The sequence below is a fragment of the Apus apus genome, chromosome Z (assembly GCF_020740795.1).
Source record: "Apus apus isolate bApuApu2 chromosome Z, bApuApu2.pri.cur, whole genome shotgun sequence".
Lineage (NCBI taxonomy): Eukaryota > Metazoa > Chordata > Aves > Apodiformes > Apodidae > Apus > Apus apus.
The window spans coordinates 11920756-11942645 of NC_067312.1; the positions used below are offsets into that span (position 1 = coordinate 11920756).

General features: G+C 39.9%; 1 protein-coding gene across 2 annotated transcripts; it reads left to right on the forward strand.

Moving 5' to 3' along the window:
- On the forward strand, positions 1–15144 carry SUB1 (SUB1 regulator of transcription). 2 transcript variants are annotated; one of them, XM_051643615.1, is made up of 5 exons: positions 1–107; positions 2282–2354; positions 4063–4182; positions 9348–9456; positions 14813–15144. In XM_051643615.1, exons 2-5 carry the CDS (start codon positions 2283–2285, stop codon positions 14890–14892), a joined length of 381 nt encoding a protein of 126 aa, XP_051499575.1. In that variant the 5' UTR covers positions 1–107; position 2282; the 3' UTR covers positions 14893–15144. The 2 variants fall into 2 exon arrangements, with proteins under 2 accessions (XP_051499575.1, XP_051499574.1); XM_051643614.1 differs by lacking the exon at positions 1–107 and adding an exon at positions 443–549.
- Positions 15145–21890: the final 6746 nt, after the last annotated feature.

Genomic DNA, 21890 nt, shown 5'->3' on the forward strand with positions numbered 1-21890 from the left:
ACAGCCCGGCGGGGAAGCGAAACCCAGGTCACCCGGGGGCAGGAAAGGGGAACCGGCGCTTTCCTGAACAGCGAGCGCCGCAGCTGCCGCCCGGCCTCGCGGTTTCGGTACGTGAAGCCGCCGCGGGCAGGGCTGCAGGCCGGGCGGCTCGCGCCGAGATCGAGGAACCGCTGCAGCCTGCGGAAGGAAAACAGCCGCGGGCCGGTTTGTTTTTGCCAGGGTCCCCGGTCGGGCCTTACGGGGCCCTCCCCGCGGCCCGCGGCCAGGCGGCACCGCTGCTCCGGAGGGGCGTCCGGCCCGAGGCGCGGCGGCTGCGGGCCGCGCCCCGCAGGCTGAGCCCCGCAGGCTGAGCCCCACAGCCGCCCCTGGGCAGGCGTGAGGCCGCGGGGCGCTGCGGGGCGCTGCGGGAGGGCTGGGAGCCGCGACAAAGGGACGCGTCCCCTTTAAACCCGCGCCCCCCGCCTCTCCCACGTGGTGCGGGGCGGGGATTCCGCGCTGCGTCACTTCCGTTTCTCTCGGGCTGCGGGGGAGCCGCGCGTGGAGCAGGACGTGAGTGCCGGGGTCCCCCCCGCGCGCCCCCTCCCCCCGCCATTTTCTGCGTGTGTCCCCCCCCCCCGCTCCCCCCCCCGGGCCCCGCTCCCCGCTGCGGGGTCCCGGCGCGCCCCGGCCGGCGCGGGGCAGGCGTTTCCTCTGCCGCGGCGCGGCGAGGGCTGCCCCTGTTCCTCGAGTGCCCGCCGTGCCCGGCGGGAGCGCCGCGCCTTGGGGCCGGGGCGGGAGGAGGAGCCGCTCTCGAGGAGCAGCTGCCATGTTGGGGGGGCAGCGCCGAGGGTTTCCGCGAGGGAGAAAATGGCGGCGGGGAGCGCCGGGCGCCGGTTCCCCCCCCGCAGGGATCGGCCCCTGCCCGCTGACCGCCCCCGGCCGCTCGTTTGTTTGTTGGTTTGTTTGGGGTTTTTTTTTGGGGGGTTGGGGTTTTGGTGGCTTTTTGTTTATATTTTTTAGTTGTCTTTTCTCTCCGCCGCTGCGCCCTTGCTGCCACCCTGCCCCGGGAGCACCAGAGAGCCCCTGCCCGAGCCCTTTATTCAGGCCCGCGCTCCCGCCCCCTGGGGGGCAACACGAGCCATGGAAAAGGGGAATGAGGGGAGGAAAATGGCGGCTGGGACCCGCCTACCTGGTGTTTCCAGCTCGGCCCCGCTCGGCGTTCTCCTCTCCCTTCTCGTCCCGGTGCTTCGGTGTCTCCTCACGCGCTCCCTGCCGGCCTCTCCCCGTGGGCATCTGCCAGCCCCCGATTCTTGTTTCTCCGCTTTCCGACCCCACCTTCCTCCATATTGTCACTTCATCCTGATGCGGACCCTGGGGTTGTCCCCTGGGGGTGCCCGCACCCCCCGCCTATCAGTCTTTTCTTGCTTGGCTCCCCGACCTCGTGTCGGAGCCGTGCTTCCTTACGCGTTGTGCTGTTCTAGCTGCCCTCTGCCTCCATCCTGCAGCACGGCCTCTCTCTGCTGCACCCATAACCCTTTTATTTTTCGGTCCTACAGCTTCCCTTGTGCTCCATGCAATTACGACAGAATTTAGCCTGCTTTAGAACTCCATTAATTCTTCAACGTTACTCAGATTTCGTTTTTTTCCTTTGCACATGGTTTACTTTGTTGCCAGTTTTAAACATAGCTATTCCTTTTCCTTTCCTGATACATGCTGCTTTAATCTTTTCCTAGCCATTTCTAGCTGTGGTTTATTCTCACAGGAGTTCTCCGGGGTGCTTGCTTTTATTTCGAAACTATTCATTTGTTGCAGGAAGTACACCTGCTGTATCTAACCACATGCTTGCATACTAGAGAGATGTAGAAACACATCTGGCAGCATGCATTCAAAGAAAGTTGAATGTCCACTTGTCTGGCAAAGCACATAGTGACTGATGGGGCCGTAACAGTTAAAATTTGTGAATGTCACACTAAGAATTCAGCTGGAGGAGAGTATTGTATCTTTTACATTATGATTTCTGTCATACTTGGAGGTATATGAAACTGGTGAAAAGGTTCCTGGTAAACAGAAATTAAAACACTGCATTTAATGCAGTTGCAGCAAAAAGAGTAACAGATGTAAAAGGGACGAGTGCTTGAGATTGCACCTACCATATGTATTAAAGCTTATAAGAAAAGGCAGGAAAATCTTTAGGAGGGTTTTGAGTAAGATGAGCTTTTCCAAGCAGGTTTGAAGATGGCTTTCCAGCTGTAACAGGACTTGTTCTTTGTAGAGTGTTCTCACATTATTTTTCTCTTCCTAGAATGCCTAAGTCAAAGGAACTTGTGTCTTCAAGCTCATCTGCAAGTGATTCAGATAGTGAAGTTGACAAAAAGGTGAACATTGTATGCAGTTTATTACTACTGTATTAACTCTTCTCTTTCAGGCTGGGGTTAAGGAATTAGGTGAGCATTATGTCACAACATGTGTGTCATTACGTATGATTTACCAGATACTTAAAACAACCCCTCTCCCACCCTCACCCTCCCCAACAACAACAACAATCCTACCTCCCATGTTTGGGGTATGGGTGCATAGGATGCTTTTTACCTGGCAGTAAACTTTTTTTTTTCCTTAAGTTCCATTTTGCTCTCTTCAGGGTTTTCCATGGGATATGTCTAACCACAAGCTTCCTGGAATTTGTCTGCTTTGTGGCAATTGAGAGAAGTCTCCTGTATAAGCTGCCCCTGGTGGCAAGAATTTGGACTAAGTTTGATGACAAATTACCACACATATCCCCTCTCTTCACCCCATTTTGATATCTTCATTACTTGTCCAAACAAAAATCCTCCATTTGCCCTGTTCTACACGTGCCACTTGCTTATCTTGTTTGCATGTTCTTTTTCTCTATTTCTTACAGGTTCTTACATTTACAATACCATATGCTAGTTTCTCACTTAAAAGCTGAGCCAACCTAAGTATCTTTGAGTTGATTAATTTTAAAACATATTTTAAGTGTGTAAATTGAGTGTTCTCCTTTATTTTTGATAGCTATTTAAGTCATAAGTTTGTATGGATGTACCAGTTGTTATAAACGAGACCAGAAAAAAAACAGTAAATGTATCTTTTTAAGTAACACAGGCATCAGGTCTTTTAGTGTAGTATTTGAAGAGACTCAGTCTGTTCTACTGAATTGGCTCACACTTGACTTGGTTGCACTTTGTATGTCAGGCATTCTGTCAAATTTTAGTATAAGAGAAAGTGGTCAGGTGTTTTTTTGGGTAGGGAAATGTATTGCTGAAAAGATGTAGTCTTAACAGTCAGCTTTAGTGGGCAGTAAAGTGCTTTTTTTTTTTTCTGTTGTAACCTTCCACATCTGTTGGAACTGTTTGTCTTTAAAACACATTCTCCACAGTATGGTTCTAGCAGGTGAGACAAATACTTTGTATCTTTGTATTACTCTTTTTTGAGGTGGTCATGGTTACTGTTATAACCATTAGTAAAAATAGTAACTCCATAGCATCTGCAAGTAATCTGATTTAGACCTGATACCCTCTGAATGTTTTAAAATGTTTAGTTTATCATGCTATGGGCAGTGATTTGAAGCTGATGTAAAAAACCAAAATCTGCTCTGGTGGATGTGATTCTCAGATAATTTCTTCACTATCTCTTCTATTTCTTTTGTTTTTCTTTTTTAGAAGAGTTGTAAGCTGTCCTGCATTTTTTGTTCCACTCAGTGGAAAGGAGGGTGCAAATTCCATCACACTTTACATTTTTTTGTTAAAACAATTTTACCAGCAGTATTACTGTATAGAAAGAGTAGCGTCTTTGACATTTATTTTGATTTAATTCATTTCTCTCTAAGGCCAAGGTATTATGGTAAGCTTCACTGGAAACATTATTAGGCTCATTTGATGATTTATTTATTTATTTATTTTAATTCCAGTCTAAATGTTTTGTATTTGATTCCTGCCTTCACAGAAGGAGGGTGACAATGTGCCCTGCATGGTAGTAATTTGTGATCTCTAATGTAAACTATTTTGTAACTTCCAGAATGAGTTGTGGATTATGCCTTTTTAAATGTTTTTTTATTCTGGCTCCAAGGCAAAGCGGAAAAAGCAAGCAGCTCCAGAAAAGCCTGTAAAGAAACAGAAGACTGGTGAAAGTTCAAAAGGTGCAGCTTCTTCTAAGCAAAGCAGTAACAGAGACGAGAATATGTTTCAGGTAAAATTGATGACTCTTAGAGCCTGGTGAAGCTAACATATTACATTATATTCAGTATAAATTTCATTAAGGGTGCTGAATATCTTGAGAGCATAGTGCTCTCCTGACACCTAGCCGAAGGGAATTGCGATGCTACCATGCAGATGAGGTGCTCAGAAAAAGTGTTGTCAGGCTTCAGCAAGGTAAAATAATCTGAGCTGTAGCAACTGATCTAACCCTCCTGTCTTTGCACATGGAAGCTCTCTGGTTAGTAGTTTTGTCCATAAGTACAGCACCTACTACTGGTATACTGTAAATATTAGGTCAGGACAGTCTCTACATGGAAATGTTTTTTGATCAGTGCTCTTGAAAGGAAGGTTCTTGGAAACCAAAGTATAGACTCTTCATTCCTGTTTAAGTAGGTCAAGGGCAGCTTTGCTTCTGTATTACAAGATAGTATCTTTTGAGTACGTTTTACTTGTTACTTTGTTTTATGATGCAGGTTTTTCTCAGTGAACATCCAAGAAGATTGTAATTTTTGACATTGTCCTTCTTTTTAAGGTGGAGTGAATGTACGTTTTTCAGTAGCAAGCATTTGTGAATTCAGGGTGTTGCACTTCCTGGGGTTAGCTGAGGCAGTAGCAGTGTGTGCTGCAAGTTGTGTAAGGGTATTCATAACTCAGAATTACCTGGTTTAGGGTTGTGGATCAAGATTTTCTAAATGTCTCTGACTAGGTGGCAGGACAGGAACTTACGTTCTTAGAGACGTTGATTCTTAAGTTTGTGAAAGGATATGGGAGGGATGCCTGATAAGATGACCCTAACACTGAGTAAGGCAAAATAAATGTTTTTGGGCTGTAGCTGAGTAAAGTACTATGGCAAAAAAAAAGTCTTCTTTAGAGAGAAGACCTGTTTAACCAATACTGTAATACAGGGCAGTTATTTTTAATGCATCAGTTCTCACTTTCCACTTCATGTATAATTGGGAGCAAGAGCTCCAGTTGAAGGCAATGTCTGGGCTTGCACATCAAAAAAATTATAGTAGTTGTAGTCTGCTGGGTTACGCTTTGAACCACGTAGGAAAAATGAGATATTGTCTTCTATACTAAACAAGGTGAACTGCAGTTAGAACTCAAAAAACTGTGTATAAACGCTACGCTGTGTTTATAGTAAGTTGAGAAATTCCAGCCTTTGGGAAAGCAGTTAACATTGTTAATGCTCCCCCCCGCCCCGGTGCAAAACAAAAAACCTCAAACCTTGTCAAATAAAAATGAAAGAATTTGTGTGTTCTGATTTCTTTCAATGTTTTTGACCTAAGATAATAGAAGTTACTAAAAGCAGACCATAGAGGACGTCTGATAAGAAAAGAATTCTTCCAGTGTTGAGTAGAATACAAAAAAAATTGAGCATCACGTTGACCTAAAACATCAGTATTACTGAGTTTCTGTCTGCCATTTAGTTAATTAAAAACAAATTTTTTTTTTATGCTTTATAGTGTTACGTGAAGCACTGTGCGTTTTTTCATGCTGCATGAGCAAACTGTTTCAGTGAAGAAATAGCACTGTAGGTCTGAGAATACATCCTTTCTCTCCCCTCTGCCCAGGAAGGCGTGCTAGAAGATGTAACTGTGTGTAAATGTTTTAGGTATGGTTTTGTCTGTTGTAGGAATATTAGTAATACTAGAAACTCTACATTCTGCTTTTCCATGGCAGTAAAATAATCTCTGATATGCAAGTGACTTTGCAATGTAACTTACAAATGTGGCTTCAATTGATGGAAATCAGGCTCTAAAACATTTATAGGATAGTCAGAAGTTCTTTGGCATCCGTACTGTGTGTGTGGGAGTGGCAGCAAAGGATGTGAAGCTTGAAGGCTTGTGGTTCTCTGCCTTCAGGCTGTGTTTTGAGTATATAGCTTTCCTTAATATGGAGCTCATTGTGACAGCTTTATTCAGAAGACTCAGCATTTTCGTAATGATCCACATTTTATTTTTGTTGGAGGCTAATGTTGGTGTAATAGTATTCGTGAAACTAACTGAAGAATAGTATAAATATAAGTAGAAGGAAATTAATACTGTGTGACAGATCAAGACTATTTAGTGTATTTTATTTATTTACACGTCTTTGCCTTTTTAGGTTTTATAGGCAGTCTAGGATACTTGGGAATTTTTTAAGTATTTGGGTGCAGTTCAGGTATGGAAATATATCTTACTCCCGTTTGTGATGTGTTACTGGAGGCTCTAAGGACTAACATTAGTCATTTTAATGTGGAAGGGTTTAGTGTTGATCCATTAGATTCCTGTCTGTGGCTTCAAGTCAATGTGAGCTCTGCATCATGTTCTTTGAGTTTGACAAGTCATGTCATCTAACTGTACCTGATTTTAATAAGATTTGTTAATGCTGCCTGGATACAGTATTAGTGACTCTGCAGAGTGGAACTACTTTGTACGATCAGGCATTTCATTTGTTACTTCCAAAGTTGTGTGCTTTCCTGCCTCCCCGCACATCCTTTTTTTTTTTCCTTTTCCATTTAAAGTTTGGGTAGTATTTGCTTTTTGACTTGAGAAATAAGTTCTTCAGTTTCCTAGTGTAATGTCTTTATGTATCATAGGCTACTAAAAGTAGGTAATTATAGTGGTCTGGAAAGGTGGTTGATTTAGCACATTAATTCTGAAACTTAGGTGGTCACTGATGCATTTCACAATCAATTTGCTGTGTTGCAGATCTCCCTGTTTACAGAACTCTTTGTTGTCCTCCTTCTAAAGCTATACATATAGTTACCAGCTTAGAAAGAAGGATGCTTTTTTGCTGCTTCAACATTATGTATTCAGTTTAATCAAGACAAACTAGAAATGCGAGGAAAAAGAGTGAGCAAGGTGGTTGCTGAAACTCATACAGGAAGTCAGTCGCATAGCTGTGAAAGGAACTGAGACACAGTTCAGTGCATTTTATTGTAAGAAGCAGAAACCTGGAAAGAATGCTTTTACTGTCTTCTGATTTATGAAATTAAATAGAATAGTATAATCTAAGGAGCCGTAATGCTGAGTAAAAAGCCTGTGAACTTGTCTGTGAAGGTTGAACTGCAGTACCTATACTGTCTAAAATCAATGCAATGCTTGGAACACTGTTGGGGTTATAGAGAGGTACAAAGGTGTCTTAGATCAGTGGAATTATTCTAGCACTATCAGATGCTGATTTAGAAAATAATTGTTCAGAAATGTATCTGTGTCAAAACTGCAAGAACTGAATAGCAAGAAACATCAATTTACTTAAATAGTTAAACCTAAATTTTTGTTGAGGGTTTTAACTGTAGATGTTAATTGAAACTATGTATTAGAAGCCTCTTCAAAGCTTCTAGCAGCGGCAACTCTTGTGTACAGTTCAACTAAATATTTAAAATTTAATGCCAGTGTTCAGTTGAAATCTAGACAGTGATGTAAAGCTTTATTTCAGCTTTTTCTTATGGAACTGTTTCCATATAAGGTAGACTTACTGATTGAGTAAATGTGAACTTCACATTATTCCTCCTTGCCGTACTGTAGATTTATACTTACAGTTTTATGCTTAAAATTAAAAATCTAAACCTTTTTACTGTATTTGGAGCAGTAATCTGCTATATTGTATCAGATTTTATTTTTGAGAGCAAATCTGGAATTACTTGGCTAATTACTTGGCACTAAAATTCTTTGATAGCACTGGAAAAAAAAGATGTTGCAGAATACTATACTTGAAGCTGTTCTTAGAGGTGGCCTTAAAAGTCACTGAAGTGTGACGGGGTAAAACCAAGAAATGTTGTTCACGTAAAGTATTTAGGATATCCTTTGCCAGCAGTGGTGATGGTCTTGGGCATGGTACCAAGCTTGATCTGGAAGAACTGAACTACCATACCTTGTTGAATATTAAAATTTGCAGTATAATCAAAAATAGTGTCTTAGAAACCATAACGTCTAGTTGATTTTGAAGGACGTTTTGAAGTAGGAAAACAATGGCTTCAGGCTAATGGTATCTAAAGATGTCCTAATTGTTTTAAAATCATACTTAGAGTTAATTTAGCATGGTTTGCATAAGAAGAAAATCAACTTTAAGAAAATATAAAGCATTCTTGTTTATATTTTTTCATGACTTAAACTTCTGGGGTTTATATTAGTTGGAGAGTTAGTTGTTCATGCTTTCTGTTTAGGGCTAGTAGGATGTCTTTGGGCCCTAGTTACATCAAGATGCATAAACTAAGGAATTTTAAAACTAAAGTTAATGTTTTAAAATTGTTTACTTTGTAATGTCTTCTTTCTTCATAAGGTGTATCCAGAAGGTGCACACAGAATTCTTAGAATGTCCTACATGAATTGTATTTTAATGTTTTCGTTATCTAATGTCTGATTCTGAAATTCACATTATACATTGAATTTATGTAAACAGTTTTTAATAAGTTGGGAAAGATCTTTAATAAGCTTAAATATGTGGTATAATACATAGTTGTCAGTGTGCTTGCAGCCCCCCTTTTCCCTTCTCTCAAAAAAACACCCTTATAGTTCAGATAAGCCACTGGAGTGCAGAAATGAGGTAATTATTGGAACACCTGGTGCAGTGAGACTGACCACAGTTCTGCTGAAGTGCCATGAGGACTTGGAAGCAGGCATGGGAGAGTTGGTGGTTTACCTTTCATTTCCACCTGTATTTACTGTGTTTAAAAGGAGGGGAAAAAATACTCCAAACAAAAGGCCCTCTAGCAGTTGTGGTTTTCTCATGTAAATGTATTATATGATTTCTGTACATATGGAATGGACTAAAACTTAGATTTTGGCAATAGAGCTTTCTCGTTTCCCTGTGCATTTAGAACTGCTGCAAACAAAGATGGTTACAGTACAGGCAAAATTTTGTTTCAGAAAACAATGAATCTGGCTTTTGTATGAAGTAAGCTTGTTAAGAATATAGATATTTTTATTCCAGGAGAGCTACTTTTGTGTTGAGCTGTGGATGTTCAACTCATTCGAAGTCATTCATCCATTTATATTGTCATTACTTATTAGTCTACTGACTGCTCTGGATTAGGCTTTTGATCTAGTTGTTTCTCTGGTGTCTAAAATAAGCTGCAGTGTGCAATGTCACATGCCTGAGTCTGATTCTGCTGGGAAAAGTGAATGCTGTAATATGTAAATACCTAAAAGACCCTTATATGTGTTTTGACAGATTGGCAAAATGAGGTATGTCAGTGTTCGTGACTTTAAAGGGAAAGTCTTAATTGATATTAGAGAATATTGGATGGATCAAGAAGGTGAAATGAAGCCTGGCAGAAAAGGTATTGTTCTGCTCCATGTTATTTTCTATTAAAACATTGTCTGCAGTTTACTGGACAACTTTGTGTATCAGATATTTACATTTGACTACTGCATTTAAAAAAATATATATATATTTTAACAAATGATTCGTTTTATCTGGAGATTATAAACAGAAACAGAGTGGATTTGTTGGCCTGAGTCTGTTATTCTAAATGGATTCTCCATGAATTATGGAAAACAGCATCAAATACAAACAGATTTGGTATGGGAGTTAGAAATATAGCCATACTTCCCCTCTGTCCCCCATTAATTTAATCAACTCAATTTCTTTCTTTCATTATAGCTGGATTTCTTATTTAAAAATTCATCAAAACAGTTTCGTTTGGCTTACTCAGTTGTGATAAGATTTTAAATTCTTAAAAACAATTATGTCCTTCAGTTTTAATCAAATTTTAGGTTTAAAAACAATAGTAACATTTAATGTGATGAATTTTTGAGAAAAATTTTGCCAAGATTTTAGTTGAGGAGAACATATCTCAAGTACTCAAGTTTTGGTACTTTGCTTCTCATCTGCAGCACAGCATAAACCTGTGTACCTTTAATTGTCCTTCTACCTGCTTTTTGTGGCATACTTTGATTTTTGTGGACATGGTTTAGTGGTTGACTTGGCAATGTTAACGGTTGGACTTGATCATCTTAAAGGTCTTTTCCAACCAAAATGATTCCATGATTCTATGAACTGTTTTTGGAATGTTACCACCTACAGGATCAGGATGCGAGAGTAGCTAGTGCTATTTTGCTTGATGTCATGTTGCTTGCCTTAGAAAAGTCTGCTTTTAATCAGTTTTCATGTTATGCCAAGGAAAGAGGTAAGTATGAAACATTCTGCTCTGGGGATGGAAGACATTTAACGTAGAATCAGCACGAGGGTTGTTACGTTCTTACAGATGTCCAGGAGCAGCACAGTGAATAGGCATTTGAAAAGCCTGAGAAGTGTTTTCAACATTTCTTAAATAACTGTCAAAATGAGGTTTGTATGAGAAGGTGTACTGGTACTGTATAGGAAAATGTTTTTGTTTTAATGTGTTGCTGCTCCTTAATAAAAAAGATGACTAACTTCTAGGGACTTAAAACTGCTGCGTTGTCATGTGGAAGTCAGAAGTGTATGCAGTTTGAGGGTAAACTACAATGAGATTTAATGCATAGACCAACTGACAAAAATTACACAACATAGATAAAAATATTTATCAATGCAGCAAAAGGGTCTGAATTCTTATTAGGATAAAATTAATAAACTACAGTATGTGAGCCTAATGTTCCATTTATGCTTATCTAGCTATCCTAAAAATGGTATGAGCAGTTAAAATTGTGCAATAAAAAACCCAGAAAAAATATCCAGCAGTTTAATCTGTTGTGATAATTGTTTCAAACTGAAGGTCTGAACATTGTGTAGTTTATCTGGTGTGTGGTTCAGGGTCATCTTGGTGGCATTTAGTCCCTTAATAATGGTTAGCATACTTGACCAACTGTTTTCAAAATAAACCTGCTCTCTAAAGACTGGTAGGGAATTGCAGAATGCTCGGTGCTTAAAATTATGGTGGTGCTCTAATAAGACAGTGGTAGTAGAAGAAAAAAGAGGCGATAAGTCCCAATTATAAAATTCAAAGTTTCACCTGTTTTCAGGTTCTGCTCTACCTATAGGGAGAAAGCAATGAAGGAAGTCTGATCTTTGAGGGAGGAGTGGGGGTAAATAGTACCTGGCTGGAGAGAGTATGAGAGGTAGGCCTGCGAGTCTGTACTTGAATAGAGTTGCTGTAGGGATTGTAGGGGAAGAAAGAGGAGACTAAAAGCACAAAGAAAGCATGTGCCTGTGCTTGAGGATAAGGAAGTACAAATTTAAAACTAAGGAAATGAGTTGTGGGGATCTGAATTATTATTGATTGGATGTCAGTCGAAACTGTAGTGAACTTCAACTGGAAAAAATAACTTCCATGTTGTTTGTGAGTGCTAGAGAGTGGAATAGTCCTTCCAATATGTTAATTACAGCATGTTTTCTTTACAGTGCTTTAAGGAACAGGAGGAAAAAAACCACAAACAACCGAGAATTATAGCACTTTAAAAGTGTATAGAAATTCAGTCCGCAGAGATGTGGCTTTTAGGAGTCAACAGGAGTATAAATGATTTTCAACATCTCACTCAAGGCTTTTATGCAGCCTTCTATCAATGCCAGACTGCCTGTCATTAGCCTAACATTTGTGAATGAATTTGTTACACTGTACTAATTTTCTTTGTAATTTAAAATTGTTTAGAGATAAGCTAAAGTCTAAAGTTACCTTGAAGGGTTCCAAATTTGTACTTGCACTTTGTAACAGATGGTTGTGGAAGTAGCTCAACCTTTAATAGTTCTCATAGAATCATAGAATAGTTTGAGTTGGAAGGGACCTTAAAGATCATCTACGTCCAACCCCCCTTCATGAGCAGGGACATCTCCTCCCATGCTCAGGGCTCCATCTAGCTTGGTCTTGAACACGTCCAGCTTTGGGTCTTTAATGTCCTCCCTGGGCAATCTGTTCCAGTGTCTCACCCTCACACTAAAGAAGTTTTTCCTAATGTCTAACCTAAATCTCCCCTCATTCAGTTTTGATCCATTACCCCTTGTCCTCTCACTACAAGCCCTTGTAAAAAGTCCCTCCCCAGTTTTTCTGTAGGCCCTTCAGGCACTGGAAGGCTGCTGTAAGGTCTCTCTGGAGCCTTCTCTTCTCCAGGCTGAACAGCCCCAACTCTCAGGCTGTCCTTGTAGGAGAGGTGCTCCAGCCCTCTGAACATCTTTATAGCCCTTCTCTGGACTTGCTCCATGAGCTCCATGTCCTTCTTATGTTGGGAGCTCCTGAACTGGACACAGTACTCCAGGTGTCTCATGAGAGTGGAGTAGAGAGCGAGAATCCCCTCCCTTGACCTGCTGGCCACACTTCTTTTGATGCAGCCCAGAACACAGTGGCTTTCTGGGCTGCAGGTGCACATTGCCAGCTCATGTTGAGATTCTTGTCCACCATCACTCTGGACTGGTTTTGATTTATTCACCACCCAGCCTCTATTTGTGCTTGGGATTGCCCTGACCCAGGTGCAGGACCTTGCACTTGGCCTGGTTGAATTTCAAGCAGTTTGCACAAGTTCACTTCTCAAGCCTGTCCGGATCTGCCTTCTCTCCATGTCAACCTCATCACACACCTTGATGTTGTCAGCCAGCTTGCTGAGGGTGCACTTGGTTCTGCTGTCCATGTTGCCAATGAAGATGTTAAACAGCACCAGTCCCAGTACCGACCCTTGGGGAACACCACTCGTCAGTGGTCTCCATCTGGATATTGAGCCAGTTCCTTACCCAGCGAGTGGTCCATCCATTAGCTCCGTACTGCTCCAATTTTAATACCGGGATGTTGTGCAGAACAGTGTCAAAGGCTTTGCACAGGTCCAGGTACATGACGTTGGTTGTTCTTCCTTTGTCCATCTGTTCCATGACTGCATTGTAGAAGGTCACCAAGTTATTCAGGCATGATTTGCCCTTGGTTGAAGCCTGTTGGTTGGCACCATTCACCCCTTTGTTTTTCACTTGCCTTAGTAGAGCCTTCAGGAGGATTTGCTCCATGATCTTTCCAGGCACAGAGGTGAGACTGATTGGCCTGTAGTTGCCTGGGTCTTCCTCTATTCCCTTCTTGAAAATGGGAGTTATGTTTCCCCTGGGATTACTCCAGACTGCAAAGACTTTTAAAGTATGATGGACAGAGGCTTTGCAGGTTTGTTGGCCAGTTTCTTCAGAAGTAATGGATGAATCCTGTCAGGTTCCATAGACTTGTGCACCTTCAGGTCTTTCAGATGGTTGCAAACCTGCTCTTCTCCTACAGTGGGGAGATCTTGCTTTTCTTAGTCTATGCCTTTGCCATCTCTAACTTGGATGGTATGACCAAAGCCTTTGCCATTGAAGACAGGCAAAGTAATCGCTGAGTACCTCAGCCTTCTCTATGTCCTGCATGGACAGGTTTCCAGTTTCCTTCTGAAACGGACCCACAGTTTCCCTTTTTTTCCTCTTGTTGCTGACATAGCTGTAGAAACTTTTCTTCTTGTTCTTAACATCCTTAGCCAGGTCCCATTCTATCTGTGCTTCAGCTTTCCTTACCCAATCCCTTGCTTCTCTGACAACTTGTCTGTTCCTCCCCCCAGGATACCTGTCCCTGCTTCCACTTTCTGTAAGCCTTGTTTTTACATTTAACTGTCCAGAAGCTCCTTGCTCATCCATACAGGCCTCCTGGCACTCCTGCCTGCCTTCCTCTTTGTTGGGACACATTGCTCCTATGCATGAAGGAGGTGATCCTTGAATATGGACCAGCTTTCTTGGGCTCCCTTTCTCTCCAGGGCTTTGTCCCACAGTACCCTACCAAGCAGATCCTTGAAGAGACCAAAATCTGCTCTCTTGATGTCAAGGATAGTGAGCTTGCTTTGCTGCTTCCTTGCTACCCTGCAGATCCTGAAATCAACCCTGTGATGGTCGCTGCAGCCTAGCCTCCCATTAAATCTTACATCACCAACCAGCCCGACTCTGACTCTGTTGGTGAGAACAAGGTGCAGCAAAGCACCTTTTCTTGTTGGTTCCTCTACCATTTGGAGGTGGAAGTTGTCATCAGTGCCCTCCAGGAACTTCCTGGATTTCTGGGGCTTTGTCGTGTTGTCCCTCCCAGGGATATCTGGGTCGTTTAAATGCCCCAGGAGGACCAGGGCCTGTGAATGAGAAGCTGCTCCTATCTGCCTATAGAGGGCCTCATACTCTTGGTGGTCCTGGTCTGGTAGCCTGTAGCAGACCCCCGCTGCGACATCTGCCACTGTCTTCCCTTTAACCCTGACCCATAAGTTTTCATTAGAGTCCTCCTGCATCCCCAGGCAGAGCTCTGCAGACTCCAGCTGGTCACTGATATAGAGGGTGACAACCCCTCCTCTTCTGCCCTGCCTGTCCTGCCTAAAGAGCTTGTACCCAACCATCCCCACACCCCACTTGGAGGAGTCATCCCCCCGTGTCTCAGTGATACCGATAACATCATAGCTCTGCAGGCATGTACACATCTGCAGTTTCCTCCTGCTTATTCCCCATGGTCCTTGTGTTCACATAGAAGCATTTAAGATGGGCCCCCTTTGAAGCAATCATGCTGGCAGGGGTAATAATATTCTGGTCAGATGCTTTAATGTTGGTCTGCAGGCCCAGGGAAGGTTGAGGTCCTGATGAAATTTATGATTATAGACTTTGTGTATGCAACCAGCCTTGATAGTAATGATGCAAGATCCTGCACTGCAATTTTTTTATCTTAAGTGTTTATTTTTAATGCATTTCAGGTATTTCTTTAAATCCAGAACAATGGAACCAGCTGAAGGAACAGATTTCTGATATTGATGATGCAGTAAGAAAACTGTAAAGACAGAGCCATACAGAAACTTTTATCATTTTAGTTGTTTTAAGCGGTCTTTTTACATTGGCTTTTGTTTTCTAAAATATTGTTTTCCAAGCTATTGTATATTTGGATTGCAAAACGATTTGTAAGATGAATACTTTTTTTATGTGCATTAAAAGTGTATTCTGAGTGAGGCTATTTGTGTATACTTTACTAAAAGAAAATGTGTTGCTTTCACTTCATGGTGTAAAATAAACAAATCAAGTACTATGTAAAGCATACTTGTTCATGGGCTTTTGATTGAAGTTGTTTTCTGATAAGGCCACCTACTAGGTTTAGTCTTTGTTATAGTTTCAGTTTAGTTAAGTTAATATGAATTTGTTTTCTGAGGAGATTTCTTAAAATGTCTCCATTCTCAATTTAATTTTTTTCTTTTGTTTCATACTCTTTGGTATTGCCCTGACAGCTTTCTGCTTTAAGACTTGGTACAAATGGTGGATACTTGGTAAAACACATTTTTGTAGATAATTTTAAATACTGTATTTGCTAATTTACTCTTATTTATTCAGATGTAAACAGTCCTGAGTATATAGACACTTTTGCATTACTTGCATGAAGTGTTATGCTAAAGAGTAACACTTGAACACAAGCCACATGCTGTTTCTTCCCATTTTTTTCTGTGGCTTGCTCTACTTAGGAAATACTGCTAGCCTTCTTTCTTAATCCCAGGTTTTAGAATGTGATGCATAAACTTCTACAGTACTTGACATATACCTCAGAGTAAGATAGTATTTAAAAGCTCCAAATGTGATTGTTAGGTACCCTTTGCAACCTTTGCGTTAAATTAATTCTTGGACACATACTGCAAGTTACTTTATAGAGAAGAACAGTTAACCTGTCTTTGTAAGGCTTTTGTTTGATTGAGAGTATTGCATAAATTGTGCTTAAGCTAGGCTGTAACACAGATTACACAGTCAAGCAGGGTTAAAATTGCTTCAGCACAAATTTCTGGCTGTTGCAGTTCTGTGCTGTTCACACAGCCTGCCCAAACCACCTAACCTGGCTCGCATGCACACAGCTGTTTTATCTTTTGGGCAGAACATACTTGGCAGTTACAGTGGAGTGCTGGCACTTAGTGGATCATGACTGGTGGACTTCCCTTACCAGCTATTGTACTCTTCTGGTAAGAGAGGTTTTTGTCATGTGTAAGGCATATGAAGCTAGAGGCTGCCCCAGTTTACAGGCTTTGTGGTAGGTGTCACAAAGAATGCAAAGAAGAAGGGAGAATATGATGTTTGAGTAGAACTTGGAGAAGGAAGGAGCACACGGGTACAGGAGTTAATGCTGAAAGATCAAGGTTAGCTGACACTTAGCTGGCCAGCTGATCAGTTAATTGAAGGAAGAAGGTGAAACAACCTAATGAAAATAGACATTTCAAGACTATGTAGTGAACATGCAGCTTAATTGGTTTGGCTGTAATTTTCCCGTTTGGTGTCAAACAATGTATTTTTTGAATTTTGTATAGATAAACAGGATTTACTATGTGTTCAATTTTGGAATATCTTTATATAATCATTTATATTGCAGACATGCATGGAAGTGCCATACACAGACTGTTCCTGTGCTGCAAAGTTTATAATTCAATACAAAAGTGTGTTTAAGGGTGAGGAAAGGTGACTTAATCAAATTAAATATATACTATTTCATTTAAATGTTATGTCCGATACCTCCACCTGCTTCTTAACTTGCCCATTGTTCATATATTACAAATAAAGTTAAGATCTGTTTTTGTATAGCTCAGGAAATCTGGGTTTTAAAGAACTGCTTGAGAGTGGATAAAAAAGTGAAGAGGTTTTTTGTGGGAGCAGATGCATTTTTGCGCACAGCATTTTTTTTTTTTTTGAGTGATTTAAAGGTGTGTAGAGATACTTGGACCAAATACAATAAATATGAAATGTGCTAAAATTTCAAAGATGAGTGAATGAAATAAATTGCTTTGGATCACTGTTGACAGGTGCTAGGTGGTTTTTTATTTGCAGTAGGTGTATGGGATATTTTTCCATTACATCTGAAATTTTGCAGCCAGTTTTCACATCACCCATCTTACCTCAAAACTTCCATGTGGTTGCTTTAAAGTGAATAATTATATTAGAGGGAACATTTTTATCACTTAGATAACTGTCATAGTAGGTCACTGGATGGCAGTTGTGTATCAGAGGACAATGTAATTCTGTTCAAGAAAGTGGGGAATTAATTAACTTGAGGGGAATAAGTGAAAAAGGTTTAATACAGTGATTAGTTCTTTTGTGGAAAATGATACTAGAGATGTCCAAATAAATTAGTATTTGTTAACCAAGAACTATAGTTCCTATTGTAGATAACTGTCTTGCTGAAATTCTGGTGGTACTTACTGGAGCTGTTAATTCCATTTTTCTTGATAAAACCTGAGGCAGTTTTATTTCACTTGGGTTATGTTTGTTTAAAAGTAATTTTCCATCTGCCTCTAATAAGGATAATATATTGTATGTTTTATGTTTTTCTTACATAAAAAGGTAATTAAAGAAACCAGTCAGTTTTACAGATGAACTCACAATAGAATTAGTTGAATTGTGAGGGAATTAATTGCACCTCAGATGACTGATGTACTTGTTACTTGAAAAAAATAATAGACACATTCAATGTTACTTTGAAATAAATAGTTGGTAGTGATTTGTCATGTAACTGTTTATGGATATAGTCTCATTTAAGAAGAAAATTCAAACTTTTTGAATTAAGATTATTTTCTTGCAGACAAGGTGGTAGTTAGGGTACATGTAAAAGTGTCTAGGGAAGAAAGCTGTATGTGTTTGAAAAGGCTGTGTAATATGAGGTGAAGACACTGCTCTTTTTCCCATTGAAGTAGCAAAAGAAAGAAAAATGCATTTGATTCTTGATGTTTATGTGGGGCATATTAGCAATATGTTTTAAAAATTAAACCTACTGTGGAGCTTAGGAGAAAAAATACAGCACAGTTAAGAGTTGCCAAAGTACCATACATGTGATAAACTGTCATGTTATGATGTTGCTCTTATGTAGAAATATTCATATTGAAATTAAACCAATGCAGTACTAAGTTAGATATTTCTGTTAAAGGAAATACCCCACTTACATACTTATGTGATTTGTTAGCAAAAAAAAAAAATCAACTACTGTAATTCTGGTAACTCAAATGTCATATTGTTAACCATGTGGAATGTTTTGTGTTTTGTTCTGGTGGTATATCCTGCAGAGAAGCCACTGGAAATATGAGCTCTTCAACTGTAATTACCTTGGTGTTCAATAAAAAAGTTGAATGGCATATGTGTAGTAACAATTTGAACACTTGGAAATAAATGGAGATTTCTGTTGACATAGTGTTATTTTTAATAGAAACTTAGCTGCACTAGAACTTATGTTTTCTTAAATTATTATGGAAACTGCTGTTTGTTTTTTGCAACTGTTGTAATTTGGAAATTTGAAAACTCATGTCCATGTTTTTGGGTGGGGGACCATGTATATCTGGAGGGACAGAAGTTTTTGACTGTAATAGAAGAACAAGTCTCATGTAAATCAGGAAGCAGCAGATAAACACACCTTGAAACCTCACACAGAAGGGAAGTGCCTGCTAAGTTACCTACTGCTAAGAACATAGCTGGCTGTCTTTTGGTGGAGATTCTTTTTGATCTGGCAATAAATGTAACCATAGATTAGAAAAAAAGCTTTTTACCCATGTATTTATTATCGTTGGTCAGTTACGTCAGTATAGGCTTTGGTAGGAAGGATATTTGTTTTTCACATGCTTGCTGTGACTTTTGTAGGAAGTGGATTAACTGACTGTAGCCTCGAACCTAACATTTTTCTTCAAGTAATTTTGATTATCAGAGCTGCAGAAACAAATGACTGTGGCTTAAAGGGAAGAACTGGAGTTTGGGGTTGACGGAGCGTCATGTTCTACCTGTTTACTGCCATCTGCATCTTGATAGGATTTGCCTTTGACTATGCTCTGGTGACTATGTGTAGAAGACAAATGTGATAGGCCATGTCGTTCCTGTTGTGGATCAAGCTTGTATGTTCCCTGCTCTCAGCTCATATTGTTACACAGAAGTGTAAAGACACCGCTGAATAATGGAAATAAATGGTCCTTGGCTTAGAGAAGTTTAAATCATGTTGTCTTGTGAGCAGAGCAGCATGCCATTAGTCATGGGGATAACTTAAAAGCTGAGAACGTGGTGACAGCTGTTCCCTTCATATTGCACTTTGTTTAACAAAAGTGTTTCAACTGTTAAAAAATCTGCTTAATTTGGTTTTTGTTGTGCTCCCTTTTCATTTTGGCAAATGGCAAATGAGGTAGGAACTGAGGTTGGATTGAGGTGTCATGTTTTTAAAAGCATTGTTATCCTTTGGAAGGAGGTGGACTCTCAAAGAGATGAACAGAGCTTGCTGTAAAGCTACAAAATTTGGTGGGAATGAACAGACTGTTGTTAGAAATTTCTAGGTGTTTTTGATGGGGATAAATGAGAACATTTTGTGCCTCCCTGCCCAGTATACCTGGTAGACTCCTCTTAATTTTCAGTTCACATGGGCAGAAGTTACTTAGGTAAGAACTGTTGAAGTGAAGACATGGTAAGATTTTATGTAACTCTGTTTCTTGGGTTGTTAACATAAAGAAGAACTGTTTCCCAGCTTAAGAGTTTAAATGTTTTATGTTTTCCCTGACAGGTCAATGCGTCAGAATAATTTTTAGGCTGTGGAAAATACAGCCCATTTCATCTTAGAAATAGAAAGACCTAAGTTGTTCTGTTCTCTAAGCTATCATCACACAATATATCTGAGGGAGAGACAAATGATGTTGTCTAGTAAGAACAAAATTGAGATTGGCATGACCTGAAACTTGGAAGTAAGGCGGCTTATTGAAATAAAATGTCATGGTCTATTTGTGACATTGCTTTTATGCAATATTTGAAGCTCTGCAGTTTCCTTTGCTTTCCGTTTGTCATCCCTTTGTCATCTGCAACTCCCTTAGCATTTCCTCTATTACTTGAATTTTGACTGGAAGCATCCATAAATTTCTTGGAATACAAGTGTCTCTGGCTACATTCATGTTGTCACAAGACAAGGAATGTCTTAATGATTGAATCCTAATGATAATTCACAGATATAGGTGCTATTGCTAACACAGGCCAATTAATGGTCATATGTCTATTTTTTTTTTCCTTAGCATTATGATAAAGTATACTTAGAATAGTTGGATTATTCTTGCCACTATGCATACTTCCCAAAAGAAGTAACTTGCTTCATATAGTCTGCAGTGAAAGTACTAGACAAATGCTTTTTCCCCTGAAGTGAGTATTAACACCTTGGAAAATACCACAGAGAGACATTTCCTGGGGCAAAATAGAGTTATCAACAGGGTGTCTGCTTGCCATAAGCAAGGATATTTTTAGTTGCAATGGTTTGATTAACAGAAGGAAAACTCAGTTACTTGGTTAGCCTGAGAAGTTCCTGAAGATACCATGAGTAGCATTTATGGTGATGTAAAGACTACCCTCCCGTCTGCTCAAAGAAATTTTTTAACAATATTACTGTGCAGTATGCTTGTCCCTATGTATGCCCTACTTTTTTATTATATATATTTTTTTATTTTTATTTTTTTTTTAATAGAGATTTGGCAGTATATGTTGCATAGTCCTGCATAGTCTAGCAGCAGAACTAGTCGCTTGATTTACTCTGAGTTACTCCTTTGAGACTGTGTAGGGAAAATTTACATCTTTCTCGTTTTCACACAGCATCTGTTATGTTACTATTTCATAGTAATGTGCCTTTCATCTATCAAAACAATTTGTAGTGAAATGTGGAGAACATTAAAGCTGTTAAAATGTTTGGTAACAAGCAATTTGGGTTTTAGGGATGATATTCTGTAAATATGTAATCTAGGTATTTTTACCACTTATATGAATTTGATGATGTCTTGGTATTTTAATTTTGTGGCACTGTTTTGCAGGAAACAAATGATTTTTTTCCTGAACTAAGTTTTTAACTCCTTATTTTTAACATACTTCAGTTGTAACTTTTGAAAATGGACTTGCAAAGTCATGCTTGGATGCATTTCTCACTAGGTTTTGTTAGATTCCTAGGTTGTTTTCTGGCTGAGACTGTTTTGTAGTCCGAGCACCTGTTTAAGAGAAGGAAATGTCTTGCCAGGACTGTAAAATTGCAAGCTTGTGATATGCCACATGGAAAGGTGAGGAGAGAGAAATGTACAGCTAAAGAAATGAGTTGTTTTGTGAACTTCTTCAGGACATGTCCTGGAATGATTTTTATTTATTATTTAATCTATGTAAATAAACACGTTTAAAGCCACAGATTTTTTTAAAGCTAATTCAATCTGTACCAATATGTAGTTTTAAAGTGTTTTTATTTTTGCTTTTGATACTTGGAACTATTTATTGTAACTGAATAAGTAAATTTCTCTGAAGCCTTGTGACAACTTTTGAGGCTTTCACAGTTGGAGAGCACACACTTGGCTGAAGGCAGAGACCTTTAACTTCTTGTGTGGAAGTTCATGGACACAGGCTGCTGTGTGCTTTGAGCAATGAGTGTAATCTGCTCGAGATTGGTGTTGCCTCAAAGCCTTCATATTAGCATTCTGCTGTATTAATGATGGGCATGACTGACTTTTTGGTGTATTAAGTCTATTGAAGTCAAATTTGGGTGGATATGTACCTTTAAACTTTGTCTTCAATTGGATTGAGATTAGAACATGCTCAAGAAATTTGTAATTCTGTAATTGATATATAGTTTAGGTAATTTTCAGTCATATTTTGTCTGGTTACATTTCTGCTTAAGTCTTTGCTCATGTACTTCTATAGGCATCATTGATCCGTACGACATTTAGGATGGGAGTCCTGGTCCAAGGTAAGGTAACACTGTTCTGTTGCCAAGCAGATCTTTTTCATTTTGCATCTTTTGAATGTGATGTGTATGGAAGGTGTAAAGAAATGCAA